We start from the raw sequence: 23,877 nt of genomic DNA, 5'->3' as shown, positions 1-23,877 counted from the left end.
CAGGACTAAGAGAATCACTGTGACTTTTAGATGCCTGGCTAAGCTGTTAAGGATCACAGTTCAGTAATTGCTATTCCTGTGAAAAGAATAGCTGAAGGGGCTGTGGCTGGACTTTTCAAATCTTGGTTCAGTGCTTAAGATCTAGTTGTTATTTAAAAAGCAAGGCATGGCTAAGCTAATCTCCCAAGAGACTGCATTTGCTTATTTCTGTGTGCAAACTTGCGTAGGTGTTATTGTATCAATATAAATCCCTTTTGCTTTATAAGTGGTTTAATGATCTTCACATTCCTTAGTTCCTAAGAGTCCTGAAGGACCCTGTGTAACACGAATACAAAGCAGTTCACAAGTAAATGTGCACCCACGTACCCACACGTGCATACACACATTTTTACAATTACTAGCACACAGTTGGGCATGCAAATTTCCACCACCACCCTCTTCTGAGGACTGTGTGGTTTTGCAGTCTTGTCCTCACAATCATGGGAAGCCCAAAGGCCATTTTGCTCCAGCAGCAAGCAGCTGTATGCAGACTCAGAGGAACATGGAACAAATGGCTGTGGGCACTCTGGAGAGGGCAATGCCGACGTGAGAGAGGAGACTCTGTATGTACCTTAACAGTGGTCCGGCCATCAAACGTGAATGACTTGATCTGCCCATTTTCTAAGAAAACCTTCAGGACGTTGGGGATAAGGAGGAGAGCTTCTTTCCTCATCATTTTCTGTGCACAGGGAGGGAAAGGTCAAGGAAAGGGGATCATTTAGAAGGAAGGAAGTCAGAGGAGGGGTGTGGAAAGGAAGAGAGAGAAGGTGAAGGAGCCAGGGAACCAAAGGTGTGGGAGGATAAAGAGACAGAAAAAAGCAGATCAATAATAATGTCACATGGAGACCAGAACCAAATTCCCCAAGAAAACATGGGGATACATCAAAAGTTCACCCTTCATGCATCATGGTGCATCAGCATTCTACTGTGATTCAAAGCTTCACAGCTTAGAGCAGTGCTTGGCCCACACACACCCTTAAGAGCTGATGGAAGTCCTCCCTGGAGCCCACCTCACTCACCTGGTCTTATCTCCCGATACCTCCCTTTCTACCAGGCCCTTCACAAGCCAAGATCACTTCCCCGTCCTGCCATTCTCCTTCTCTCATGGCATCCCAGGCCCTTTCTGACCTGGCCCCTGCCTACCTCTCCAGAGTCGTGTCTCCAAATTCCCAGTACCCTTGCCTCTTTCATACCTCCACACTTCCGATGATTCAACATTCAGGGACCATCCCACGTCCTGTAGGACACTTAGCATCTCTGACCCTGAGACATTAAATGCCAGTAGTACACCAAATTATAAGGATGACCCAAAACACCCTCAAACATTTCCAAAAGCTCTCTAGGAGTGGGCAGTACAGACCCTGGTTGAAAACCACTGGCCAGGCCCATTTCTGAGCTTCTGATAACTCCCTAGCAAAAGTTTTCCTGGCCCAGGGGTTTCTTTATAGAGTGGCATGTTAAGTTCTCAAAAAAAATTCATTAAATAAAGGCTGTTCCCTCTGCCTTCCTTTTTCCCTCCTTGGCAAACTCCTATTCATCCTTCAAAACACCGTTCAAATATGTACTCTGTAAAGTCTCAGTCCAATATCATCAGATACTTAGACCTAGTCTTCCCATGTGTTCTTACAGCAATTTATACACACCCCTCTTCGTGCTCTTATCACATTTTTGAAGAATACTTCTCTTTCACAATCAAACAGTGAACTCAGAGCACAACAACCATGTCCTATTCATCTTCATAGTCCCGACACTGAACAGTTGTTCCTGGCACACAGTTGGTGCTTAATAAATGGCTGCTTGTTCAAGCAGTGGGGGCTTACTTGAATGATTAGATTCATCAGGAGGATCCTATATCCCTGGGCCAACATCATCAGTTCTACAGGAACTGAAAAACTGCATGGACAGCCAGATTCCTTAATTCGGTGGGCATTCATTGAGCCTCTACTGTATGCCTAGCAGTATACTAAGCCCCCATGAGGGATACAGCAAAAGAGGAAGGACCTCAATCCAGTTTTGCACCCTAGTTATAGTGGCCTGGCATAGACGCATATTATAAAACCCAAACAAACCAACAAGATGGTTAAGGTCTCCCAGATAGGACGAATTGGATTTTGACTTTGAAGGAGATAGTGGGTGTAGATTATTAGAGAAGCCAGAAGAGAACAGTCCAGATCTAGGGACTGTAACAGACAGAGCATGAAAACAAGGAACGAGCAAGTCCTCTGGGGTTGGAGTATGGTTGGCGGTGGTGGGGAGTCAGGAGTCAAGCGTGGCTGGGGTCAAGCCAAGGTGGGAAGCAATGGAATATAAAGCTGGAAAAGTGTGATTCCCTGGTCCTCTCCTGGTCCCAACATGCTTCGCTCCTGCAAAGCCCAGAGGCCCCAGATCCCCAGGCTGATGATACTCAGCAGTGGCAGGTTTTATTTAGCACACTGGGTTGGACTCAGATAATTACTTAATTGATTTTGCTTAAAAATAGAGTTGGCAAGCAACGCCCACAGGATTTATTTTTTCTCTGGCTGCTTAATAAAGCCTTGGAACACGAAGGGAAAGGGATAATAGGACAGGCCCAGTCACTGGGTCTGGACTCCCCAGGTCCTGGCCAGTAGTGCAGCTGCTATGGCCCACACTGGCAGCGGTGGCAGTGCAGGGGGTGCTGATGTGACACCAGGTAATTTCCTGAGCACAGCTGGAGTTGGAAGATTGATGTCGGTCTCTCTCCAGACAAGAGCCTCATACTATGCCTGGTAGCCTATCCAGGAGAAAAGAAGTAACTCTGGGTGGGTCCTAGCTACTCTGGGGCATTTGCATTCAGATTGGACTGGAGCCTGGGGCTTGATTCTGCCTGTGGCCAGCTGTGAAGTAGGGAGAGGGGAGTCATGGTCGAGAAAGGAGAGAGTGCAGGAGGGAGAGTGGGAGAGGAAGAGAGGGGAGAAAAAAGGAGGGGAAAAAGGGAAGAGAGAGGAGGGACAGGATGGGAGGGGAGGAGAGGGTAAGGAAGGAAGGGAAAGGGGTGGGGAGAGAGGGGAAGGGGGGGAGAGGGGAAGGGGGGGCGAGGGAGGGATTTCTTCACTGGATGGCCTGGCCTTCTTGATTACTCTGCAATATTGTGATGGGACAGGATGCAAATTCAAGCCATATGTCCTCTGAGTTTTTAGGGGCTCAGGACACAAATGTCCTCTTAGTGACTCGGACCTCAGGGCCTGCTTCACCCTGATCTGCAGAGACTACATACTGCTTCCTTTCATCTCTGCTCACCAGCCCCAGCTTCTCTTCAACCTTTTCTGCTAAAATTGACACGGATCTCAACCCCTAATTATTCAGACTGCTTGCTCAGTGGGGTCCTATGGTCTCCTGGGCCTCCTAGCCTCACTCATCCAGGGATGGAGAAGGGCATGGGCTGAGTTTGGGGATGAGAGTCAGAGAAATGGAGATGGAAGACACCTGTGTCTTTTATCTCTTCTTCTGAGTGGCTCTGCCTCAAAGAACTATAGATGTGCCTAGCATCCTGCTGATTTCCCTACTCAGTCTGGGCCTGCTATCTTCCTTTAACAACTGCAGCTGTGCCTCAGTACGTACATGCCAATGGCCCCCTGACAGCCCAGGCTGCCAGAGCCTGCAAAAGCACACATGTGCCTGTTAGTTCCAGCTCCCTCAGCCTCCACCCCTGCCAGGATACCACCAATTTCCACAGATTCCTGGGGGGCTCTGGTCTGGAATCCATGACTGCTTACTGCACATGTCTCTGCTTTCCACCCACCTCTTCCCATCTGCACATCTGGAGCAGACAGCTGACTACATACAAGCTCCACAAAGCAGTGAGAAAGACTACGGGCTGGCCAGGACCCACCAAATTGGCAGCTGCATGGCATGAGCTGTCAAACATTACCTGCTCCTCAAAAGGGTATCAGCCAGCGGTGGATTCTATATTGTCTCAATCTGAACCACTTGTTCCCACAGCATCACTGAGAACTATCCAGTGGCAGGGAACAGGTATTTATTTTGCATCCCCTGTGGTGCTGGGAACACAGCAGGTGCCTAATAAAAACTTCGGTATCACTTCCCCTAGGCAGCTTCACCCATCACCACACAGTCTTCTCCAGTCAAGATGTTAAGGATCACTTAAATGTGAAGAGTGCTCAGTTTCATTAGCCACTTGTTTCTTGGATCTTGAGAAAACCACTACTTCCTTCCTGCTTCTATCAAGTAGCCACTATGGAGCCCTTGCTCTGATGGTAAGCTGTTGTGCTAGAGACAGAAATTTCTCTAAGCACCAGGAAGATTCTGAGGGAATCCATACACATTCCTTCTCCCCGCAATGCTCAGGGCCTCTCTGGATGCCACACACTCCTCTTCATTCACTATCCAGCCACCGACAGCCCCAGGATCCTCCCACTCTATGAGGAGCCCCAGAGCAAGACCTCAGACAGCCAGGCTGATTTTGGCCAAGGGCTGAGGAGAGGGAGCCAAGGCTGCATGCACTTACTGCATCTGTTTCTCCAATTGCCACCTGCTCAGAAAATCGGACCTTCACAGGTTTGGATCTCAGCTTGGCCTTCTTCGCAGCACTGATAAAGGCAGATTTGGGGGACTGGAAAAAGAACAGAGGGCTGGTGAGTTCTCTGTCTCTGGGGAAAACCTGATCTTTGTCACGTCAGAGTTAAGATGTCCCAGTACAGATACACTTTGCCTTACTATAAAGGAGTCAATGAATAAGCACTGATTACTGAGTAGGTACAAGGCAATGTGCTATGTGCTTTCCTATATGATTGGTGTGTTCTGAAAAAGTTGGGCATGAATCGAATTTGGGTAAATTGAATCCCATTATTAATGGCCTATGCCTAGGGGAGTTTGGAAAGATTCTTTAATAATAATATATATTGAATTTTTATATATTTAGTTTTCTTAATGTGAAGTATACCTAAGTGGTGGCATTTTTCTTAATGTTTTGTTTTGTTTTATTGGTTATGAATATTCATGGGTTACAAAGCAAATTGTCACGTGTGCCTAAGATGTGATGGCCAGATCCATATTGGCAGCATGTCCATTACACAAATTGTGATTATACCCCATGTTCCCCACCCAATTATCCCCTTAATTATCCCCTCCTTCCCTCCCCACCCCCCTTTCCCCACTCCACTTTGTATCCCTAGGTATGTTCTCTCTCTCTGCAAATCCAATGCACCACTGTGGTCTTTCTTTCTTCTTTATCTCCTAGCTCTAAGTGGTGGTTTTTATTACATGTGAATAAAGCATCCCAAAGGATTTACAGAAATGATCTTATTCATCTTACAGATATGCCCTGCCCCTAAGAAGGAGGCTCACGACAAATATTACTTTAGATGTGGGAGAAGGGAGACCTAGCATTCCAAAATGATTTATCCAGTTTCTACATTATTTGGGAATAGAGATGTGAGAGATTTAACCTAGGTCTCCTGGCTCTCTAGTTCTAGGCTCTGTACCACTTTGTTGATCCAATTCTGCAAGAAATGCCCAAAACATCAGCTAGGCTATCTAGTTCTTGACAACTCTCCCACAAATTGAGCAGGAAGTGTGATTAACAAACACTGGAAACTAAGCCTTTCCTGGGTGCTCCTTGGATTCCAGGCCCCTGCTGAGCTCCTACAGCCCAGCAACCAGAAAGGAAGAAGTCATGCTGACAGGCATATTCAGGTCTTTGGGGGCATTTATTCACTCATGTGACAAGTTTAGGGAGGGTCTACTACATGCCAAGCACTGTGATGGGGGACATAGCAGAGAACAAGACAGACAAAACTCCCTGGCCTCATGGAGTGTCCATTCCTTCAGGGACAGACAGACACATAAATACCTTTTAGGTGCTGAATAGGACTTTGAGGAACAATAAAGCAGGGTAAGGGACTATGCAAGAGAATTAGTGAGTGAGGATGGGAGTGGTGGGGTGTTATTTTAGCAATTTTAAAATATACATTATTATTAACTATAGTCACCATGACGTGAAACAGATCTCAAAACCTTATTCATCCTAACTGCAACTTTGTACTATCTGACCAACACCTCCCCGGTCCCTCCCCCACTCCAACCTCTGGTAACCACCATCATTCTAATGTCTGCTTCAACGATTTCTTTTTTTGGTCACTGGCTGGTATGTCTGCTTCTATGAGTTTGACGTTTTTAGATTCCACATATATGTGACATCATGCAGTATTTTTCTTTCTGTGCCTGGCTTATTTCGCTTAGCGTAATGTCCTCGAGGTTCATCCATGTTGTGGCAAATGACAAGATTTCCTTCTTTTTTATGGCTGAATAGTATTCCATTGTGCATATGAGAGGGGTCTTCAAAAAGTTCATGGAAGGATTCATATTGTCTTTTAATTCCATTTTCCACGAACTTTTTGAAGACCCCTTCTATACCACATTTTCTTTGTCCATTCACCTACTGATGGACACATAGGCTGATTCCATATCTAGGCTATGGTGAATAATGCTACAATGAACATGAGAGTGCGGTATCTCTTCAAAGTACTGATTTCAATTCCTTTGGATATATATCCACAAGTGGGATTGTGGAGTGTTATTTTAGACAGGATGGTCAGGGAAGACCTCCCCAAGGAGGTGACAGTTAAGCAGAGATGTGAAGGAAGTGAGAGAGAGACAGCCATGAGGCTATCTGGAGAAAGAGGCTTCCCGGCAGGAAGAACAGAACAGGCCCTGAGGTGGGCATAGGATTGGGGTGTATGAGGAAAAGCAAGGAAGCCCAATGTGGCTGGAGTAGAGTGATGCAGGGGGGAGTGAGCGGGGACATGCTCAGGGAGGCAGCTGGGGGCTGGGTCACATAGAGCCTTGTGAGCCATGGCAAGAACTTTGGATTTCGCTCCACTGGACGGTTTGGGGCATAAAGGATCTGATGTGCATTTTAACGATGGCCGCTGTGTGGAAAACTGAGTGTAGGAGGGCAACTGCAAGAGTAGGGAGACCAGCTAGGAGTTTCTAACAGCAACATTTCTAACTGCAACAATACAGTGAAAATATGATAGAGGCTTGGGCTAGGATGGTAATAATGGAGATGATAAAAAGTGAGCAAATTCAGATACATTCTGAAGACTGAGCCAAGATGGTGTGTTAGCGGATTGGATGTGGGGGGTGAGAAAAAGGGAGGAATTAACTCGAAGAGTGGTGTTGCCATTTACAGAGATGAGGAGGATTAGGGAGCAAATCAGGCTTGCGGCTACTTCAAAACACCTCCGCTATGGGCCTTACCATGGAGCCTGTGAGTCCTACAATCAGAAGTTCCTTTATGTTAAGGCCCTGAAGGTCCCTGCCAGCTGAGAAGGCAATGTATTAAGCTATTATCTGCCATTTACACTGTAGTTAAGATTCATTCACCAGATCAGCCACAGGAGGGCAGGGCCCTAAGATAAAGACACACCAGAAACAAACGTCCTCATCTTATCTTGGGCCTTGGTCCCAGCTGTGTTCTCTGCCAGAGCCAGCAATCTCATTCCTCACAGAGGGCAGACTGCAAAAGCTACCTGTTCCACCTGAGTCCCACACAAGCAGTGCGTCCTGGTCCTGACTGTACAGTAGAAACACTGGAGGAGCTTTTAAAAATCCTGGGCCCCGGTCCAAACCCAGACCAATTACATCAGAATTCCCGGGGGTGGGGCGTGACATCAGTATTTTTTAAAGCTTCAGATGATTTCGAAGTGCAACCAAGATTGAGAAACACTAAGCTAAAGGAACCTTAGACTTCTCATCCTGAGCCACGGGAGCAATTTGTCAGCAGCAGACAATACAGCACAATGAAATCCGGGGCTGGAGATCGTTGCAGAAAGTGATTACAGAATTGATTGTTTGTGGAGTCGATTAATGCTTTTGTGTGTTGCATGGCCTGGTGCTCAAATCCAGGGCGGGGACTGCAGGCTGAGGCAGGAGCAAAGGGAAGGGGCAAGACAGATAGATCTGTAGCTATGTTCAGGCAGCGATGCTTGACTCCATCTCCAGTCATCCAAATTGCCATGGAGGTACCACAAACATGAGGAAGGTGGAATCTTCATTTTACCTGACAGTCACCAGCTCTCCCTTCTCTGCAATCATCTGCCATAAGATGCCTCCATGGCACAGTGTAGAACGAGGCATCTCTAGAGATCAGAATGGGCCATCACCCCCTTCATGTCTACATGTGAAACAGAGGCCTGAGAAGAGGAAATGGTTTACCTAAAGTGTCAAAATAATTGGGTAGCAGAGCCAAAACAGAACCCAGATTTCTTAAGCCTTGGATTTGTAACTGTTCCCCCACAGCAGGCTAAAACTGAAAGTCCATTCCTGATCTTTCATCCACTGGTTCTGGTTCTACCTTGGTCCTTTTTAATGGGTTCAAACAAATGCAGAAGAACCCCAAGTGGTATCATATCTTTTTTGTATTCACCCACAGTGGAGGGGATGGCATCCTTGCCATCCCTGCCAAAAATCCTAGGTCCTGTCCTAGCAATATTTTACAAACAACAGATTCAGATATTTATAGGAGCAAGACCACAAAGGAGGAAGTAGAATTGCCAATATTTTCAGGGATTATACTCATTTCCAGGTGTCTGTTTCAGAACTATTTTCAGCTTGTTTATGCCTCATTCCTCATTGACCCTTGTCCTGTTGGTCTCTAAGACTCCATCCTATTCTTGGTCTTCAGCCTTGATCGCTGACAGTGACTCATTGCCAGCTGGTCTGTGCTAGATGTCACGAAGTCATGTCTAGATTTATGCTTAGACACAGGTGAGACCTGTTTTGCAGTGCGATATGAGGGGGCTTTCAAAGGTTTCCCTGTCCCAAAGCATCTTCAAAGCTCAGCTGTGGGGCCTGAAGTTCTTAATACTAGGGTCACTCCTTTGAATTAAAATATTGAGAATTGAGAAGGCCCTGGTTAAAAGGTGAATGTGGTATCAGGGAGGGAGGGGTAACAAACATACTTCGGGGGACAGCAAATAACAGGCCTTTGTGGCCAAATCATGCCCACCACCTGTTTTTGTAAATAAGGCTTTATTGCAACACATAGGCTGCTTTTGTGTCACCACATATGGTCTGCAAAGCCTAAAATATTTACTATATGGCCCTTTACAGAAAAACTTTGATGACCCCTGCACCAACTCATTACCATATACTAATCCTCTGTTTCTGAAACTTGCCTGATGATAAAAATCACTGGTAAGTGCTTGTTAAAACAGATGACTATGCCCACACCAGACTTAAAAAGTCAGAATCTTTGGGAGAGTGGAGCCCAGGAATCTATATTACTGATGATGTCCTAACCCATTAAGCATAGATGAATTGAGGACCCTAAAGCTAGGACATCTGAGCTCTTCATTGACCCTACCTTTCCTTTAAGCAGCTGGGAGTCTCATTTTGCAACAGGCACCCTTTCTAGCTAAAATGAATTTTGGCTTGGAACACAGGACTAGAATTGCTAAGTACCTCTGGGGCCACTGCAAGCTCCTTAAAGCAAATACGAAGCCAGTAGCTAGGTGAAATAAGGAATAGAAAGAGCGCCTGCCTCTCCCTCAGGGCTGAATTCTGCAGCTGATGATTCTTTGACCATTTTTTAATTTGGTGACTCTATTAGTACAGAATTTAGAGTTGTGATTACTCATACATTGACCAAAGTCAGGTATATGGCCAAACATTTTAGCACAAGATAGAGTCCCACTTTGATAACTGTAAAAGGTTGGAGCTCAGGTTCCTGAAGCTTTGACCGTTTTCTGATTCGCCTTTCTGTTGGCTCGTTGGCTTTGACATCGGAGCCTACTCAAGATCAACTCCCATAGCAACCACTGTGGGGAGCCTAGGACAATGGAGAGCCATCCTGGTTTCCTCAGATCACTGATAAGGGAACTAGGGGGCCTTCCGAACATGCCCTCTGATTTCCAAGAACCACAAGCCACGCTTGACTCTCTAACCTCATTCCCTACGTATCTCCAGTATCATTGCACTTGGTGCTTCTAGAAGCCCACAGCTCCCAGCACACACTGGACTTGTTCCCACTTCTGAATCTATCTCATACTGTCTCCTGCCCATCCCCACCCTTCAAGGCCCTCAGTGTCCCTCGTGACCAGCTAAATGCCTTCTCTTTAAAGCCCAGTTCAAATTCTGCCTTTGTCCTGAATCTTTCCCCAACTCCTCCATTCTCCTCCTAGATTTCCTATAGTACTCCTATTAATCCACACTGTCATAGTTCATCTCCCCAAACAGGCTGTACAAGAAGAGATGACATTTTATATTACTATGGCTTTCCCTAGCACTAAGCACACAGTAGGCACAGCATAAAACATATTAGTCGATTGCTAAGATAATTAATGAATTAATTCAGCAAATATGGTTTGAGTACATACCATCTGCCAAGCACTATACCTCAAGAAGCTCTGTGGAAAACCAGTACTGATTTTGAGAGTTACAAATAAATTTTAGGGAGTAGGCAAATTTGTAAATACAGAATCTGCAAACAATGAAGATCTGGTGGATGTGTATGCAAGGCTGCCATTCAGACGGGATGCACTGGTATGGCCATACTGGTTGTGAAATACTGAGGGATTCTTTCACACTGGTTGGTAAATAGCCACTGCCCTAAGCTTCCTGGGTGTCACCTGACCTCTTGGGGACCTCTTTACAAATGTAGATCAACTAAAGGGCACAATTAGGAGGCTTCCAAGACTCTGCTCCAGGACTATTACTGGCTTGTATTGTGATTGGTTGGTTCCTACTGTACAGGTCATTAAATGTTTGGACTATCACCCCCGTGTGTATGTGCTCACCCACTTCTATGCTCCAAGGGCTTAGAGAGCACAAGGCCAAGAACTAGAATGTAAGCTCGGTGAGGGCAGGAATCATGTTTGTCCCATGCACTGCTATATTCCCAGCCTATAAGAGTTCCCATAGTAGTAGATATTCAATACGTGCTTGATGAATTAATGAATAAATTAGAAACTCTCATTGGTATTACTCAGGCAAAGATGTCTGGAAGGTGAGTATCAAGTCAGGTATTAAAGGAAATAGACATGTATTAGAAGAGATGTGGAATAGTAGAAGGGCAAAATTCCATAGGTAAGATCTAAAAAATGTATCAAGAGAACACGGAAAGCAGCCTGGTTACAGCAAAGGAGCCATGGAATGGGACATGTGGAGGCATCAGAACTGGGGGTCAAGGGAGTGCTGGAGGCAGTGGGATGGGAAAGTTGGGATGGAGATGGGGGGAGAGTGTTAGGCTATTCATTCTGCAGCTACGTTTGGACAGGAGCTTAGATGGCTTTGATGGCTAGAAGCTGGGTTTCCTTCATTCCTTCAACCAATATATATTAGAGCCTACTCTGTGCATGCTGCTGTTCCAGGTGCTGGGGATATAGCAGTAACAAAACTCAGTCCCTACCCTCACGGAGCTGGTGTTCTAATGAGGGAGACAGACAAATATATAAATACAATACTTCATGAGAACATAGAATGATACAGCCACTCTGGAAAATAGTCTAGCAGTTTCTTAATAAGCTACACATGCACTTACTACATGACCCAGCAATCACTCTCTTGGGAATTTATCCTAGAGAAATGAAAACTTATGCTCACGACAAACCTGTACACAAATGTTTACAGTAGCTTTATTCACAACAGCTGAGGACTAAAAACAACCCAGATGCCCTTCAACGGGTGGATGATTAGACAAACTGTGGTATATCCACACCATGGAATACCACAGAGTACTACTCAGCAATAAAAAGGAACAAAATATTGATACATGCAACAAGTTGGATGAATCTCAAGGGCATTCTGCTAAGTGAAAAGAGCCAATCTCAAAAGGTTTCATACTATATTATTCCATTTATATAATATTCTTGAAATGATAAAATTACAGAAATGCACAACAGATTAATGATAGACAGGGATGGGGGTAGGTGGGGTTAAGTGGGTGTGGCTATAAAAGGGCAATAAGAGATATCCTTTTGGTGACAGACTTGTCCAGTATCATGACTGTGTTGGTGGATATATAAACCCGCACATGTGATAAATTCACATTGACTTACACACATATTGTATGATTTCAATGTTGATTTCCTTGTTTTGATATCGCACTACAGTCATGTAAGATGTAACCACTGGAAGAAATGGTAAAGGGCATATGGGATGTCTTTACTAGCTTTGCAACTTCCTGTGAATCCATAATTATTTCAAAAGAAAAAGTTAAAAAATATAGTATTTCAGCTCTGATGAAAAATCAAGAAGTATCAGGAGATAACGACAGGTAGATGCTATCTTAGAAAGAATAGTCAAGGGAGGCTTCTGTAAGATGACATTTGAGAACTGAGTAGCCCACAATGGGTCTCTGAGCAGCATAGTAAATTCTAACTATACAACAAACATGTTTTGGGGGGAGAACTGGTGGCCATTTTCAAGACAGGAGATTGGGGACGGTTATTTATTTATTTAAATTTTATTTTAAAAAATTTATTAGCATATTCATTGTTACAAATCATACTTATTCTTTATGCCCCTTACCCAATCTCTCCCCTTCTCCCTCCCCCTGCCCCCTCTAATAACCATAGATTTGTTCTCTTCATCTGACAGATTAACTGTTTTTCTGTTGGTTTGTTGCCTAGATGATCTGTCCAGTACTGAGACAGGTGTGATCAAGTCGTCCCCTATTATCGTAAATCAGATGCTTCTTCTATTACTCTGGAGTGTGCTTTGTGGAGAGAGAGGACCTCTTCTTCTTTTTTTGGGGGGAGGAGGGTCTCCGCTGGTGCCCCTCCTTGTGTCAATGCAGTTGAGAGTCTGGTGTGTTATCTGCATGGTGGCTGTGACTGCTGCTATAGAGACAAGCCGCTTTTGCCGCAGCCATGGTGACTGCAGTGGCTATGGAGGGATACCCATGTGAAAATGGTGTTTTTCATGTGCTCTTTACCTGGTTGCTGCTGGGTTCTGCTTCCCCTGGCTCTACACCTCAGGGCCCCGCGTAGGTGGGGATTGTTAACTGCTCATAAGACAACTGCATGTGTACAGTAAGCTGGGAGGAGGGGACTATCAAAGGGGCAGGACTTGCCTGCCCAGAGACAGGAGAACTGTAACTGAGAAAGGCCTACCTGCCTAGGAGCATTGTGTGTGTGTGTGTGTGTGTGAGTGTGATATGTATGAAAATATGTATGAGTGTGAGTATGTACATGTGAGTGTATATAGTTTGAGTCTATTGTGTGAGGATATATTAGTGTGTACACACAAGTGTGTATATGTGAGGGTGTGTATGTGAGTATATATGCATGAGTATTATGTCAGCATGTATGTGCATATATGTACGTATGTGTGTGTGTGTATGTGAGTGTGTATGAGTGAGTATACGTCTGAGCGTGTGTGTGTGCATATATGAGTGTATTGTGAGTGTATATACGTGTGAGTGTCTGAAAGTCACACTGAAACAGAAGAGGGCTGGGGGCCATAGGGAGATTTGAACCCTGTCCCCCTGACTTATGAGCTCATGCTCCTTCCCTGGTTTTACACATAAAAATTGTCTCTCTGGAAAATCCTTCCCTCCCTCTCTGCCTGGGAAATTCTGCCCCATCCCTCAAGGTCCAGCTCAGGTACAGCCTCCTCCATGAAGCCTCCCCTGATTTCATGTCCCTCACCCCTAAGAGATGTGACCTCTCCTGTGGCTGTGGGTAAAAGGTGGGACATAAGTACTAGGGTGCAGGGGAGTACTGGGGACACTAGGAAGGAACAAGTAGGCTGAAGGTGGAGTGAGGGCTCTAAGTTTTGGACATGGAAGTTTTGCACCTGGGTTTACACATTTGAGTTATGATTGCTATAAGGATGTAACCTAGTAATGAACATGGGGCTTTCTGAATCCAACTCTTGAGGAGAGGGACCTGTAGATTTTTACTTTATATTAAACAGTACTGTGTCTCATACATTGTAGGTCACTTAGTAAATACTTGTATGAATGAATAAGATTAGCATCCATCATCTGCCAGGACTTGATGGGAGTTGGACACCAGACAGGTAAATGAGGGTAAAGCAGAGGGTGCAGGACAGAACACAGCACTGCACAGCCCTTCAAAATCCTCAGCCTTGGACTTGTGAGAGTAGACATGATGTTCAGAAAGTATTCTTGGAGTTTACTCTAAATCTTTGACTCACAACATCTTGGCCCTAGTCTCTGACACCCTCCAGCCCCATTGCTGTTGCTTTCCACTATGGGGTAATCTCTTCTCAGTCACGAAGAAGGGCAGATGGCAAAGAGGCTTGCTCACCTGATGAGTGTGCTGAACTGTAAGAACGATGAATTCCTTAGCGCTCCTACAGAGAAAAGAGGGAACAGGAGAGTAGTATATCATGCACTAGGTATTCATCTAGTACAAGAAGCAACACCAGAATTATCCCCTGGGCCGCATTCAGGTATACAGATTAGGACAGAGGGCAATATGAGTATCTGCATGGATGCCTTGCCTCCCATCATTTGCAGAGGCCAACACAAACCATCTATCTTGGTTCACACACTCACCCGAAGATAGCATTACCATTACCTCTGGGTTTGTCATTTTTCAGGTCTTCTTTTTATATTCCTTCCCACATTCTCTCTGCAGAAATACCCAAACCTTAGAAGCAATTTTATCTGTAGACTAGAAAATTCTCAAAGAAAACTAAAGGCCTGAGTTATGGAACTCAAAGGGCACACAGAGAGTCCTGGGAACCATGTGCGATGATTATCGGCAATTTGGTATTTAAGCAAGAGTAGAAATTCAAAGGAAAAACCCAAAGGAGGTCATTTGGTCATCATGACTCATACTCAGCAGATTTGTTTTAATTTGAGGGACCAAAAAATGAGAGCCAGGGAGCAACAGATGGAAGCCAAGACTCTCCTAATAGCAAATATTCAAAAGATGAAGAATTTGAAACTCTTCTGACAAGAATTATGCCAATGATCAAAGAGGCTGTGAGGTATGAAAATTCCCTCTCAGGAATACATAATCCCTTAAAAAAACTAAAAGAAATGGAAATAGTTTGCCTTGAAGGAGCTCCACTCTGCCTTGTTGGCCTTTTTCAAATGTTTATGAGAAAAAAGTCATCCAAAAAGTAGAGTCAAGATGCCCTTGATTGTGGGTATACAAGAAATGCCAAGGCCCCCTGCTCAAAGACTTTGAACCTTTCTCATATTTGGCAAGGCAAACTACAGGGCTGAATCAGCTCCAGGGTCTGGGAAATTATCAGGAGAAGTAAGGATTTGTGTTCAAGGGAAAATACTAAGAAAAATCCTTTATCTTGAACAGGGAAGGGACATAAAGTAAGTCGGATTATGTAGTTTGCTCCAGCCCCTGCTATGAATCCCTATTTCAGTTAGGACAAGTCACAGTCCTCGTAGTGTCTTACAAGGCTGTCCATAATCTGGAACCATTTTCTACAACTCTTCCCCTTACTTACCTGACTCCAGTCACACTGGCTTCTCCCCTGGTCCTCAACCACGTCAGACAAACTTCTGCCATAGGGTCTTTGCACTCGCTCTTCTCTCCTTCTCCAACACCCTCACCTCCTTCAAGTCTTTTTTCGAATGTCACTTTGTCCATGAGGCCAACACTGGCCATGGTGTTTAAAGTTACATTCTGCACCCCTGTGCCCAGCACCCTTATCTTCTTTCCCTGGATCTACTTTCTTTTCTTCAATAACATTGATCAACTTCTAATATACTGTACAATTACTTATTTATCATGTTTACTGCTTATGATGTATCTCCTTTCACTAAAGTGCAAACTCCAATGAGCCAGGGACTTTTGTCTGTCTTATTCACTGCTGTATCTTCAGTACCTAGAACAGTGCCTGGCACATAGTAGACACTCAGTAATAAGAATTTATTGAATGAATGAATGAATGAATGAATAACCCACTAGCACCTGAGATTATCAAAAGAGTAAGCTCTGTTTCATCCCTGAAGGAGCTCTGGACTCCCTGACAAAATTGGGCTACCTTGTTCTAGGGTCAAAGATATCCACTAGAAGCAAAGCAGTGACTTCCAAGGGGTCAGGCTAAAAGAAACCCAACATGCCATGATGCTGTTGAAAGAACTCACCCTGTATTGGTGTGGCAGTAGAGGGTAAAGGGTGAAGGGCGAAGGGTGAGGGAATGCAATGGACAACTGAACTTGGAAAAGAGACAAACTGAAGGTCATTAGGGACAAGTCACATTTCAAGGTTTTGAGCTGGAGGGAGAGCATGCCAAGGAAGGCCTGCTCTGTACTTCAGGAGGGAACATTCCAAGCCTTTCCAGAGCTAGTAGGAGGATGCTATTCCACATACAGATGCTATGTCTCCCTCTGAAGGCGAGAGAGGAAGGGAGGTAGGGAGGGAGGGAGAGAGGGAGAGGGAGAGGGAGAGGGGGAGAGGGGGAGAGAGAGAGAGAGAGAGAGAACACATGGTTCCATTTGGAAGGAAACAGCCAAGATCCCCAAAGCTGAGGTTAGCCCATGGAATTTAGGGCTTTCCCCTCTATCCTCTCATTTCTTAGCAACAAATCTATGCAAGGGTATGTGTATGTGGTGTGAGTGTAGGATAGGGGAGTGTGTATATGTCTGTATAGTATGTGATGTGTGTGTGGTATGTGATGTGTGTCTGTGGTATGTGCTGTGTGTGGTATGTGCTGTGTGTATGTGTAGTATGTGCTGTGTATGGTATGTGATGTGTGTGTATAGTATGTGGCGTGTGTGTGTGTGTGTGTGTGTGTGTGGAATGTATGTAGGGATAAGGAATGGACAAAGACATTGTGATTACTCCTCATTTACAGAAGGCGGTGGTCACCTGACACTTCCTTTCCCTATCACCTGCACACATCTGGGGAGGGCATTAAAGGGTCACAAACGCTGTAGGCAGAATCCACAATGGCAGGTTCCCCTCCTCAACCCACTGGCCAGGGATTCTGATTCTCCTCTTCTTGTATTTCTCTGGTTTGTTTTTGTTTGAGAGGGGGTTTGGGGGGAATAACGTCTTGCTTGCACTGTGTTTATCTCAGAGTGTTCTTTTAACAGCTTGTTTATTTTCATCGGTCACTTGGTCTGTCCCACTGCACGCTAACTCACAAAGGGGCTTAAGTGAGATTAGTTGGGTGGAGGGAGGTGAAGGTGACACTCTAGCAGAAGGCTTGTCTATGTGTCTATTCACATCACTGGAGAAGGCGAAACCAGAGTATGTGAGGGCCCCTGGTGACCCTGAATGGTTGGCCCCTGAAGTTCTGGGTAGCCAGAAACCCTGGCTAGAACTTCTCTGCCTGGGACAGCTCCTCTGTCAGGACCAGGGAGGACAGTGCTATCACTATGCCACTGGTGGGAGAGGGGTGGGGATATTGCTCAGCTCCTTCTAAGGCCCAAGAGGCCCCTGTTACCTGATGAGTTCTATGAACCTCTCCCTGGGGGCTTCACTCACGTCCTCCTCATTAATAGCCACAATCTGGTCACCAGCCAGGAGCTTGTCCTCAGAGGGGCCTCCTGCAGAGGAGAGGAGAGAGGCATGAGAGCTCAGGGCTACTGTTGGGAAAGCACAAGTCTGGGCAAGTCACCAGTGCCTGAAAGGAGCCTGGTGCAAGCTGAGGAGTGGCAGGATAGGGGTGCTGTTCAACTTTCTGCTGCTGCCGCCACCACAGCCTATGGCAGAGGGAAGGCCGAGGAATGAAGAAAGAATGGAGTGGGCCTCCTTTAGCTAGGAGAGATGTGAAAGCTAAAGGTCCCAAGGCCAAGCCTCGTACTCAGAAGAGGTTAATAACTGCTTTACTGATTTGGTTCTAAAGAGGAAGATGGATTCCCAATTCACAGGAGGGATTTGCTTAGGCACAAGGAATGACTTTTAGACTACTAGAGGTGGAACAGGTGACAAGAGGAGGGCGAAGAATCTTCTTACTTGAATATGATTCATACTAACTGGTCTGGAATGATTTAGGTATTCACTTGCCTGGAGACAGGGGGATGGAGCATTTAATTTTTTTGTTTTTAAACACTGAGAGATGCTACTCTCCAACAATTGAGGGAAATGAGGTACAGACTCTTGGGCAGTTAGAAATTTGCTTTCTCTCCTTCCAATCTCTGCTTACGAGGTTAAGAAAGTAGGTCTGTCTGAGGGCCATATCTTCTCAGCTGGGGTGAAGGGTGAGGGTAGAGGCTGTGCTGCCTCTGATTTTTAGCCAAAATCTTCTTGGAGGAAAGCTTTTCAGAGACCCAGGGAGGATGAGAAGTCAGATCCAGCCTGCCTCAAATACAAAAGAAATGTTTAATGATGTGTCACACTGTCAAACCAGCTTTGACTCTTTTTGTGTCCACTTTAAAGGGCCAGATCCCAAATTCTCCCTCTCTCTACAAAGAAGTGTGCTGCACAAATTCCAAAGACATGAACGTATACAGCAAATGTGTCACTTGAGCACAACTCAATGGCTCGAGCATGGAGCCCTAACGTGTTGTGCTAAGGATGGCTATGCCAGCACAGCTAGCAGGATTCACCGCTAGAACAGCAATGGCCTGAAATCCACTAGGTTGGCTCTCCTGACAGCACAGTGATTTCAGAAGTGGAGAGCTTGGAGGTGAAGAGTGTTCTCTTGACAGCCAGACAGATCTGGACTGTTATCCTGAATCTGCAATTCACTAGTTGTGTGACCTTGGAGATATTTAATCTCTCTGAGTCTCTCTTACGTCATCTGTAAAATGGGAAAGTAACAGTACTTGCATAGCATAAGAACAGGAGGGTAAATGAGATGATGAATGCACAGCACTTAAAATAGTTGATCAATGTTAGTAAGAATTCAATAAATGGTAGTTGTTATATCCTCCAAGGTACAATTCCTTCAACTCATTCCATTCCTTCTAGCTACTTCTGCCAAAAAAATGCAAATCTCTTAGGTGGAGGCCACTCTACTATTTATTTCCTCCCTCCTTTCCTTCCTTCCAACAGAAGAGGTCCTCATGGAACTCGACCTCCTTCACAAGCCTTGGCCCTTAATGGCACTGGTAACATAATCTACTACTGCTACCAATTTGTTGGCTTGCTCAACCATAATTGCTCCTCTGTAGGATACTTGTCTTTTTTCTTATCAGTTATCAGTTATGAGCTGTGTCTGCCCACCCTGTGGCTCTTTATGGCTCTTGCCTGGGGCTTTCCTTCTCTTCACCTCTCCAACTCCTTCTGTTTCATTCTTACGCCTTCTGTCGCTGACCTCCTCTAGGCCTGGGGGCTTCCTTCAGCCCTGCAATTCTGTCTCCTTTGAAGTTCAAGAAGAAACTGCTGGTGGTTTATTAGTAAATTTTATCTTTCCCAGGATAAATTTGATGTCTGATCAGAGGCTCAACACCCTATTGCCAAACTCCATGACTGACTCAAGAGCCTGAGGTCAGTCACAAACTCGTGTACTAAATTGTGTTTTGTTTTGTTTTGTTTTTTTCTCTCTGCGCCCTCTAGTTGAAGAGAGCGCTTACAAAAATCTTTTTTTCCTTTGAGGATTGCAAAATTCATCAAATTTCTGCAAGACCAGTTTGTACTCCGGCTGCTCCTCTTGACTGAGCGAGGAACTGTTGTAAACATCTGAAGCCTCAGGCCCAGCAAGTCAGAAATAACACTTCTTTCTGTCTGTCTTTTATATCAATGCCTAACAGATTTTGAACAAAAAAGTGCTTCAGCCCTTTCCCATTTCATTCACCATTTGTGTGGGGCTTCTGCTTGTTCTGTCCCACGTGGTCTCATTTGAGCCCCACTTCCCCCATGCAGCATCAGGCCAAGTTACAAACCCTGGCTGTGCTGCTTCCTAGCTGAGTAACCCTAGTCAAGCCATTTTTCTTCCTCTATGCCTCGATTTCCTCATTCATAAAATGGGAATGATACTACTTATTCACCTTGCAGGCTTGGCCGTGAGGATTAAATAAGACGATGTAAAACGCATAGCAGATGTGCAATTAATGGTAGCTGTTACTGTCACGCTGGCATTCAGAGATTTCATTCTCTCCCCTCCTATCCCACCTGTGGACTGTATCCTGACTCTGGTCTTCCATGGCTCAGGTATTCATGAGTGTGTACTAGTCTCCAGAGTCTGATGGTTAGGTTCTTGAGGACAGGACCTGTGTCTTATACTTCTCTACAACATTGCTGAGCTTAAAGTAGGCAATCTATAAATACTTGTTGAATTGAATCGAATAGGTACTTTCTCATCCAAGGCATTATGGTCATCTATGAGTGTTCTACGTAAACAGAAGTTTTATTAAGACCCAGACCCTACTAAACAATAAACTGCAGCCTCTGTCTAGGGTCTTGAGTAGCCTTAATGGCTCGTCTATCAGTCTTAAAAGGCCAGCTCTCTCACACAGGTACTGGTCAGCAAGTCTTCACCCACTCTTCATGAATTTCTCAGCAATGCAGTGTACACAAAAGCTCTGCTCTTTGGGGAGATATGTAAGTGTTGAGGGATAGAAGCCAAGGCTAGGGGGACACTCTGAGGGACACCTACCTGGCCTCACTGATCGAACCACCACAGGCCTCTCACTGCCGGCCACGAAGCCAAAGCCATATATAGGGTCTCGGCGAATGATCACTTGTCGCAGTGTCTCTGCTGGCAGCTGCTCACATTCCATATCATTTGTGCTCTCTTCCTGCATCACATGACTGGGGGAAGGAGAAGATGGGAGCAAAACAAGATGCAAAAGGAACTAAGCCTCAGAACCAGCTGGGAGGAACACATCGGTTAGGGATCTGGCCATGGCATCTGGGAGTTCACAACTTAGCTTCCTACATCCTCTGAAACCAACAGAGGTGGTGACTGCCTCATATTTCAGATTGGGGAAAGAGGAATCTAGAAAGGAGAAGCCACTTGACTTCTTGGCTAGAGCTAATAGAAGAAACTGGTGCCACAGAGCCTGAAATTAGAGTCAGACCCTTCCTCTAAGATATTGGGACTCCAGAAGTTCAATTGCCTAAATGCAAATCTGTCATTCTGAAATTAACTGGTATCACCCATAGAAGTGGCTATTAACCCCCTAACAGAAAACAAAGCCTTGAGGGAACATACCACAAAACAGGCAAGTAAGCAGGAAGGAATGTGAAGTCGTTACAGAATGTGGAGCCTCTTCATAAAGTCCTTGTGCAATGTTAAACTTTAATACCTCTTAGGTTATATATAAAAATAAACTATTTAGATGGCATAGATAAACACATGTGCTAATGTTTAGGACCATTCCCTTACACAACTGTACATAATGCCAACTTATTTCAGTTAATGGGACACCTGGAAAATGGCTCCCATGGGCCAGAAAAGGACCTGTGTCCTGAGGCTGCCAGCAGACTGAAAACCCAGAGAAGCTGGGAGAAGAGAGACCACGGCTCTAACACCTGGGAGAGGTTACAGATTGCTCTTCTGATGCCCACAACTTAAGTTACTGAAGCTTAGGAATTTCACAAGAGCTTTATAAAGGTTCTACATCAAGGGCCAGGGGGAGGCATACTGCAGGCAAGGATGGGCCTGAGTGTAGTAATCCAATGAAGAGCCCTGAGATGAGAGGGTGTAGGGAGCCTGGGGCCTGGGAGGGCACTGGGTGCTAGGGGCAGGGAAGGAAGTAGAAAGGGAAATGGATGACCAAGGGGAAGGGCAGGGTTAGTGAGGTGAAAGAGAGGGGGCCAGAGCCAAATGACCCAGAGCCTTAGCTCCCTGACTTGGCACCACTATAGCCCCTGGGCTTAGGTTCCCTAGTCTCAGTATGTGTATTCCCTAAAATTAAGTTTTCAGGCAGAGCCCTTCAGAATAAGATACAGAGGTCCAGGAATTAATTAATCAAACTAGTATAAGGTTTGTAAAAGAAGTAGGAGGTTTTGATGCTAAGAGTAATACAACTGTTGACTAGCTAAGAATACCAAATTTGTCAGTAGCAAATGGTTTCAAACAGTTAGGTTATTTATCAGGACACAAATTCAGTAATTAGAGAAGAGCTTTAAGACTATTTACGGGGGAAGGGGAGAAGAATTAGAGAAATTGTATAAAAGAGAAATATACAGTCCAGCAAAGAACCTGAGAGTTGACTCTATCACACAAGAACTCGGGAGGACAGCAGCCCATGGCTGATTTGAATCCAGCCACATCCACTCTGGCTGCACCCAAGCTGGCTTGGAGTCTGTCTATCACTCCTTAGGGAGGCAGAAAGAGATGCTAGCATGAGGTAAAGCCTCCGGAAGGCGAATTCAGAAAATGGCTCCTTCCCTCCATACTGGTAAGACAAATGGTCACTTTCCAACTTAAAGTCACTCAGAAGCTGGAACATGGCTAGATGGTATCCTAGATAGGTACCTTCCTGGGACAGGGACTCGGCAAGGATGGCCTCAGGCTGGTACCTCTTTCATTTCAGCTCCTGGTGGCAGGCAGAAGCTCAGCCTTGAAGGGCACGAGAGGACATCTTCCTGCAGCTGCCTTCTTGCTTCACCCCAGGAGCTGCTTCTGAAAGGAGCCCTTTGCCTCCTGCCATCTGACCTCACTGGCATTAAAAGAAAAGGGCCTCTTCTTGGGATGATACCAGCTCATTTTCGACATGCGCACCAGCCAGGGCAGGCTGGAGGATGAGAGCCTGTCTGTCTGGCTACACAGCCTGTGACCTAGGGAACAGGGACACTGGCAAGGAAGATGCAGACGTGTACTCAGGCCCCCCGCCACTGCAGCCTTAGCTTTGCCCCTTTTTATTTTCTTGAAGCTGGGCATGCTTCAGTCTCCACTGTGCCGTGAGGTCCCACCAGTATGGAGGAAAATGAGCGCTCCTGGGGACAGAGGAACCAACAAGAAAAGAGCCTTGTGTGACACAGTGTTTTGCTTTACTCTTCTGACTCACGTTGATTGACAAGTATTTATCGAACGCCTACTTAGACAGTCAAGAGCTCTGGGGGCCACAAGAGAAGTTACAGATTACTGCCCTCAAAGAGATTACAGTCTAGCTGGGGGAGAAAAGACAAGTGTACACTGAGCAGAAGAATCAGAGTGCTAACTGAGACTAGTAGGTGAAGTCTATAATTAAGTTCCGACTTGTGTGTTGGGAGGGACAGGGGAGAAGCTGGAGAAGTTCCATGGAGTTAGTGGGGATTGTGCTGGCTGGCCAGGAAAGGCCAGAGTTCGGGAGAGAGACAAGAACCCAAGCTCTGTCCATGGTCATGACCCATCTTCCCACAGGGGGGCCCAGCTATTTCTCCCACAGCCACAGGCATGTCTAGAGGTATGACTGGACCACATTTGTCCCTGGGTTGTTTCTAACTGAGCTGGACTAACTGTCCCTAACTGTCCCCTCCCTCCATTCTGCAAGCAGCCCTTTCCTCACACTGCCTGGACCTTCTCAGCTATCTTGGGTCAGGAAAGAAACACCTCCATTAACAGACCAGAGGCCATTTTACAATTCAAATGGAAGTTGTTCTTTCTTCCCTCCTGGGGTTTGCATCTTTCAGTGTCTGCAGCTCAGTCCCTCTGAAATTTGCTAAGTGCCTGGAGACTTGGGAGTGACACTGAAGGCAAGCAGTGATGGATGACAGGAGCTCAGCTGTCCCTGGATCACATGACTGCCCTCTTGGGAGGAAACAGGCAATTTGACTTTGAAAGATGTTTGGCTCCGGGTCCCTTCAAACAGGGCCACTCTGAACAAAATTATACAGTAGCCAAAGCTTATGTGTCCCCCAAACCCCAACCAGCTTTCTTTCTGAAACATGCTAATTTCTTCTGTTGTTTGCCCTAAAGGATGCAATGCCTTCATTCTGTCCCTTTCCTACCCAAGGTCCCCAAAGGTATCTCCTCACCCTGTGCCTGACTTGCCCTCTCTATTCAGTGACACAGCTAAAGGCCTAGCCTTCCTCTTCTGCC

The 23,877-nt window shown here is 45.6% G+C and overlaps 1 protein-coding gene across 1 annotated transcript in view; it reads right to left on the bottom strand.

Annotated features, from left to right (window-relative positions):
- Nucleotides 1–20,653, bottom strand: part of FRMPD3 (FERM and PDZ domain containing 3) — a 60,659-nt gene extending 40,006 nt beyond the window's left edge. The window contains exons 1-5 of the mRNA XM_008581430.1: nt 20,506–20,653; nt 17,410–17,512; nt 14,295–14,340; nt 4,526–4,630; nt 611–718 (exon numbers count right to left, since the gene is read on the bottom strand). Coding sequence (XP_008579652.1) covers nt 611–718; nt 4,526–4,630; nt 14,295–14,340; nt 17,410–17,512; nt 20,506–20,653 — 510 coding nt within the window. The remainder of the gene's footprint in view (nt 1–610; nt 719–4,525; nt 4,631–14,294; nt 14,341–17,409; nt 17,513–20,505) is intronic.
- Between the last annotated feature and the right edge of the window lie 3,224 nt (nt 20,654–23,877).

Source organism: Galeopterus variegatus, unplaced genomic scaffold (assembly GCF_000696425.1).
Source record: "Galeopterus variegatus unplaced genomic scaffold, G_variegatus-3.0.2 Scaffold2355, whole genome shotgun sequence".
Taxonomy (NCBI): Eukaryota; Metazoa; Chordata; class Mammalia; order Dermoptera; family Cynocephalidae; genus Galeopterus; species Galeopterus variegatus.
The sequence above is the reverse complement of the archived record's forward strand: the minus strand, read 5'-3'. Positions and strand labels throughout refer to the sequence as shown.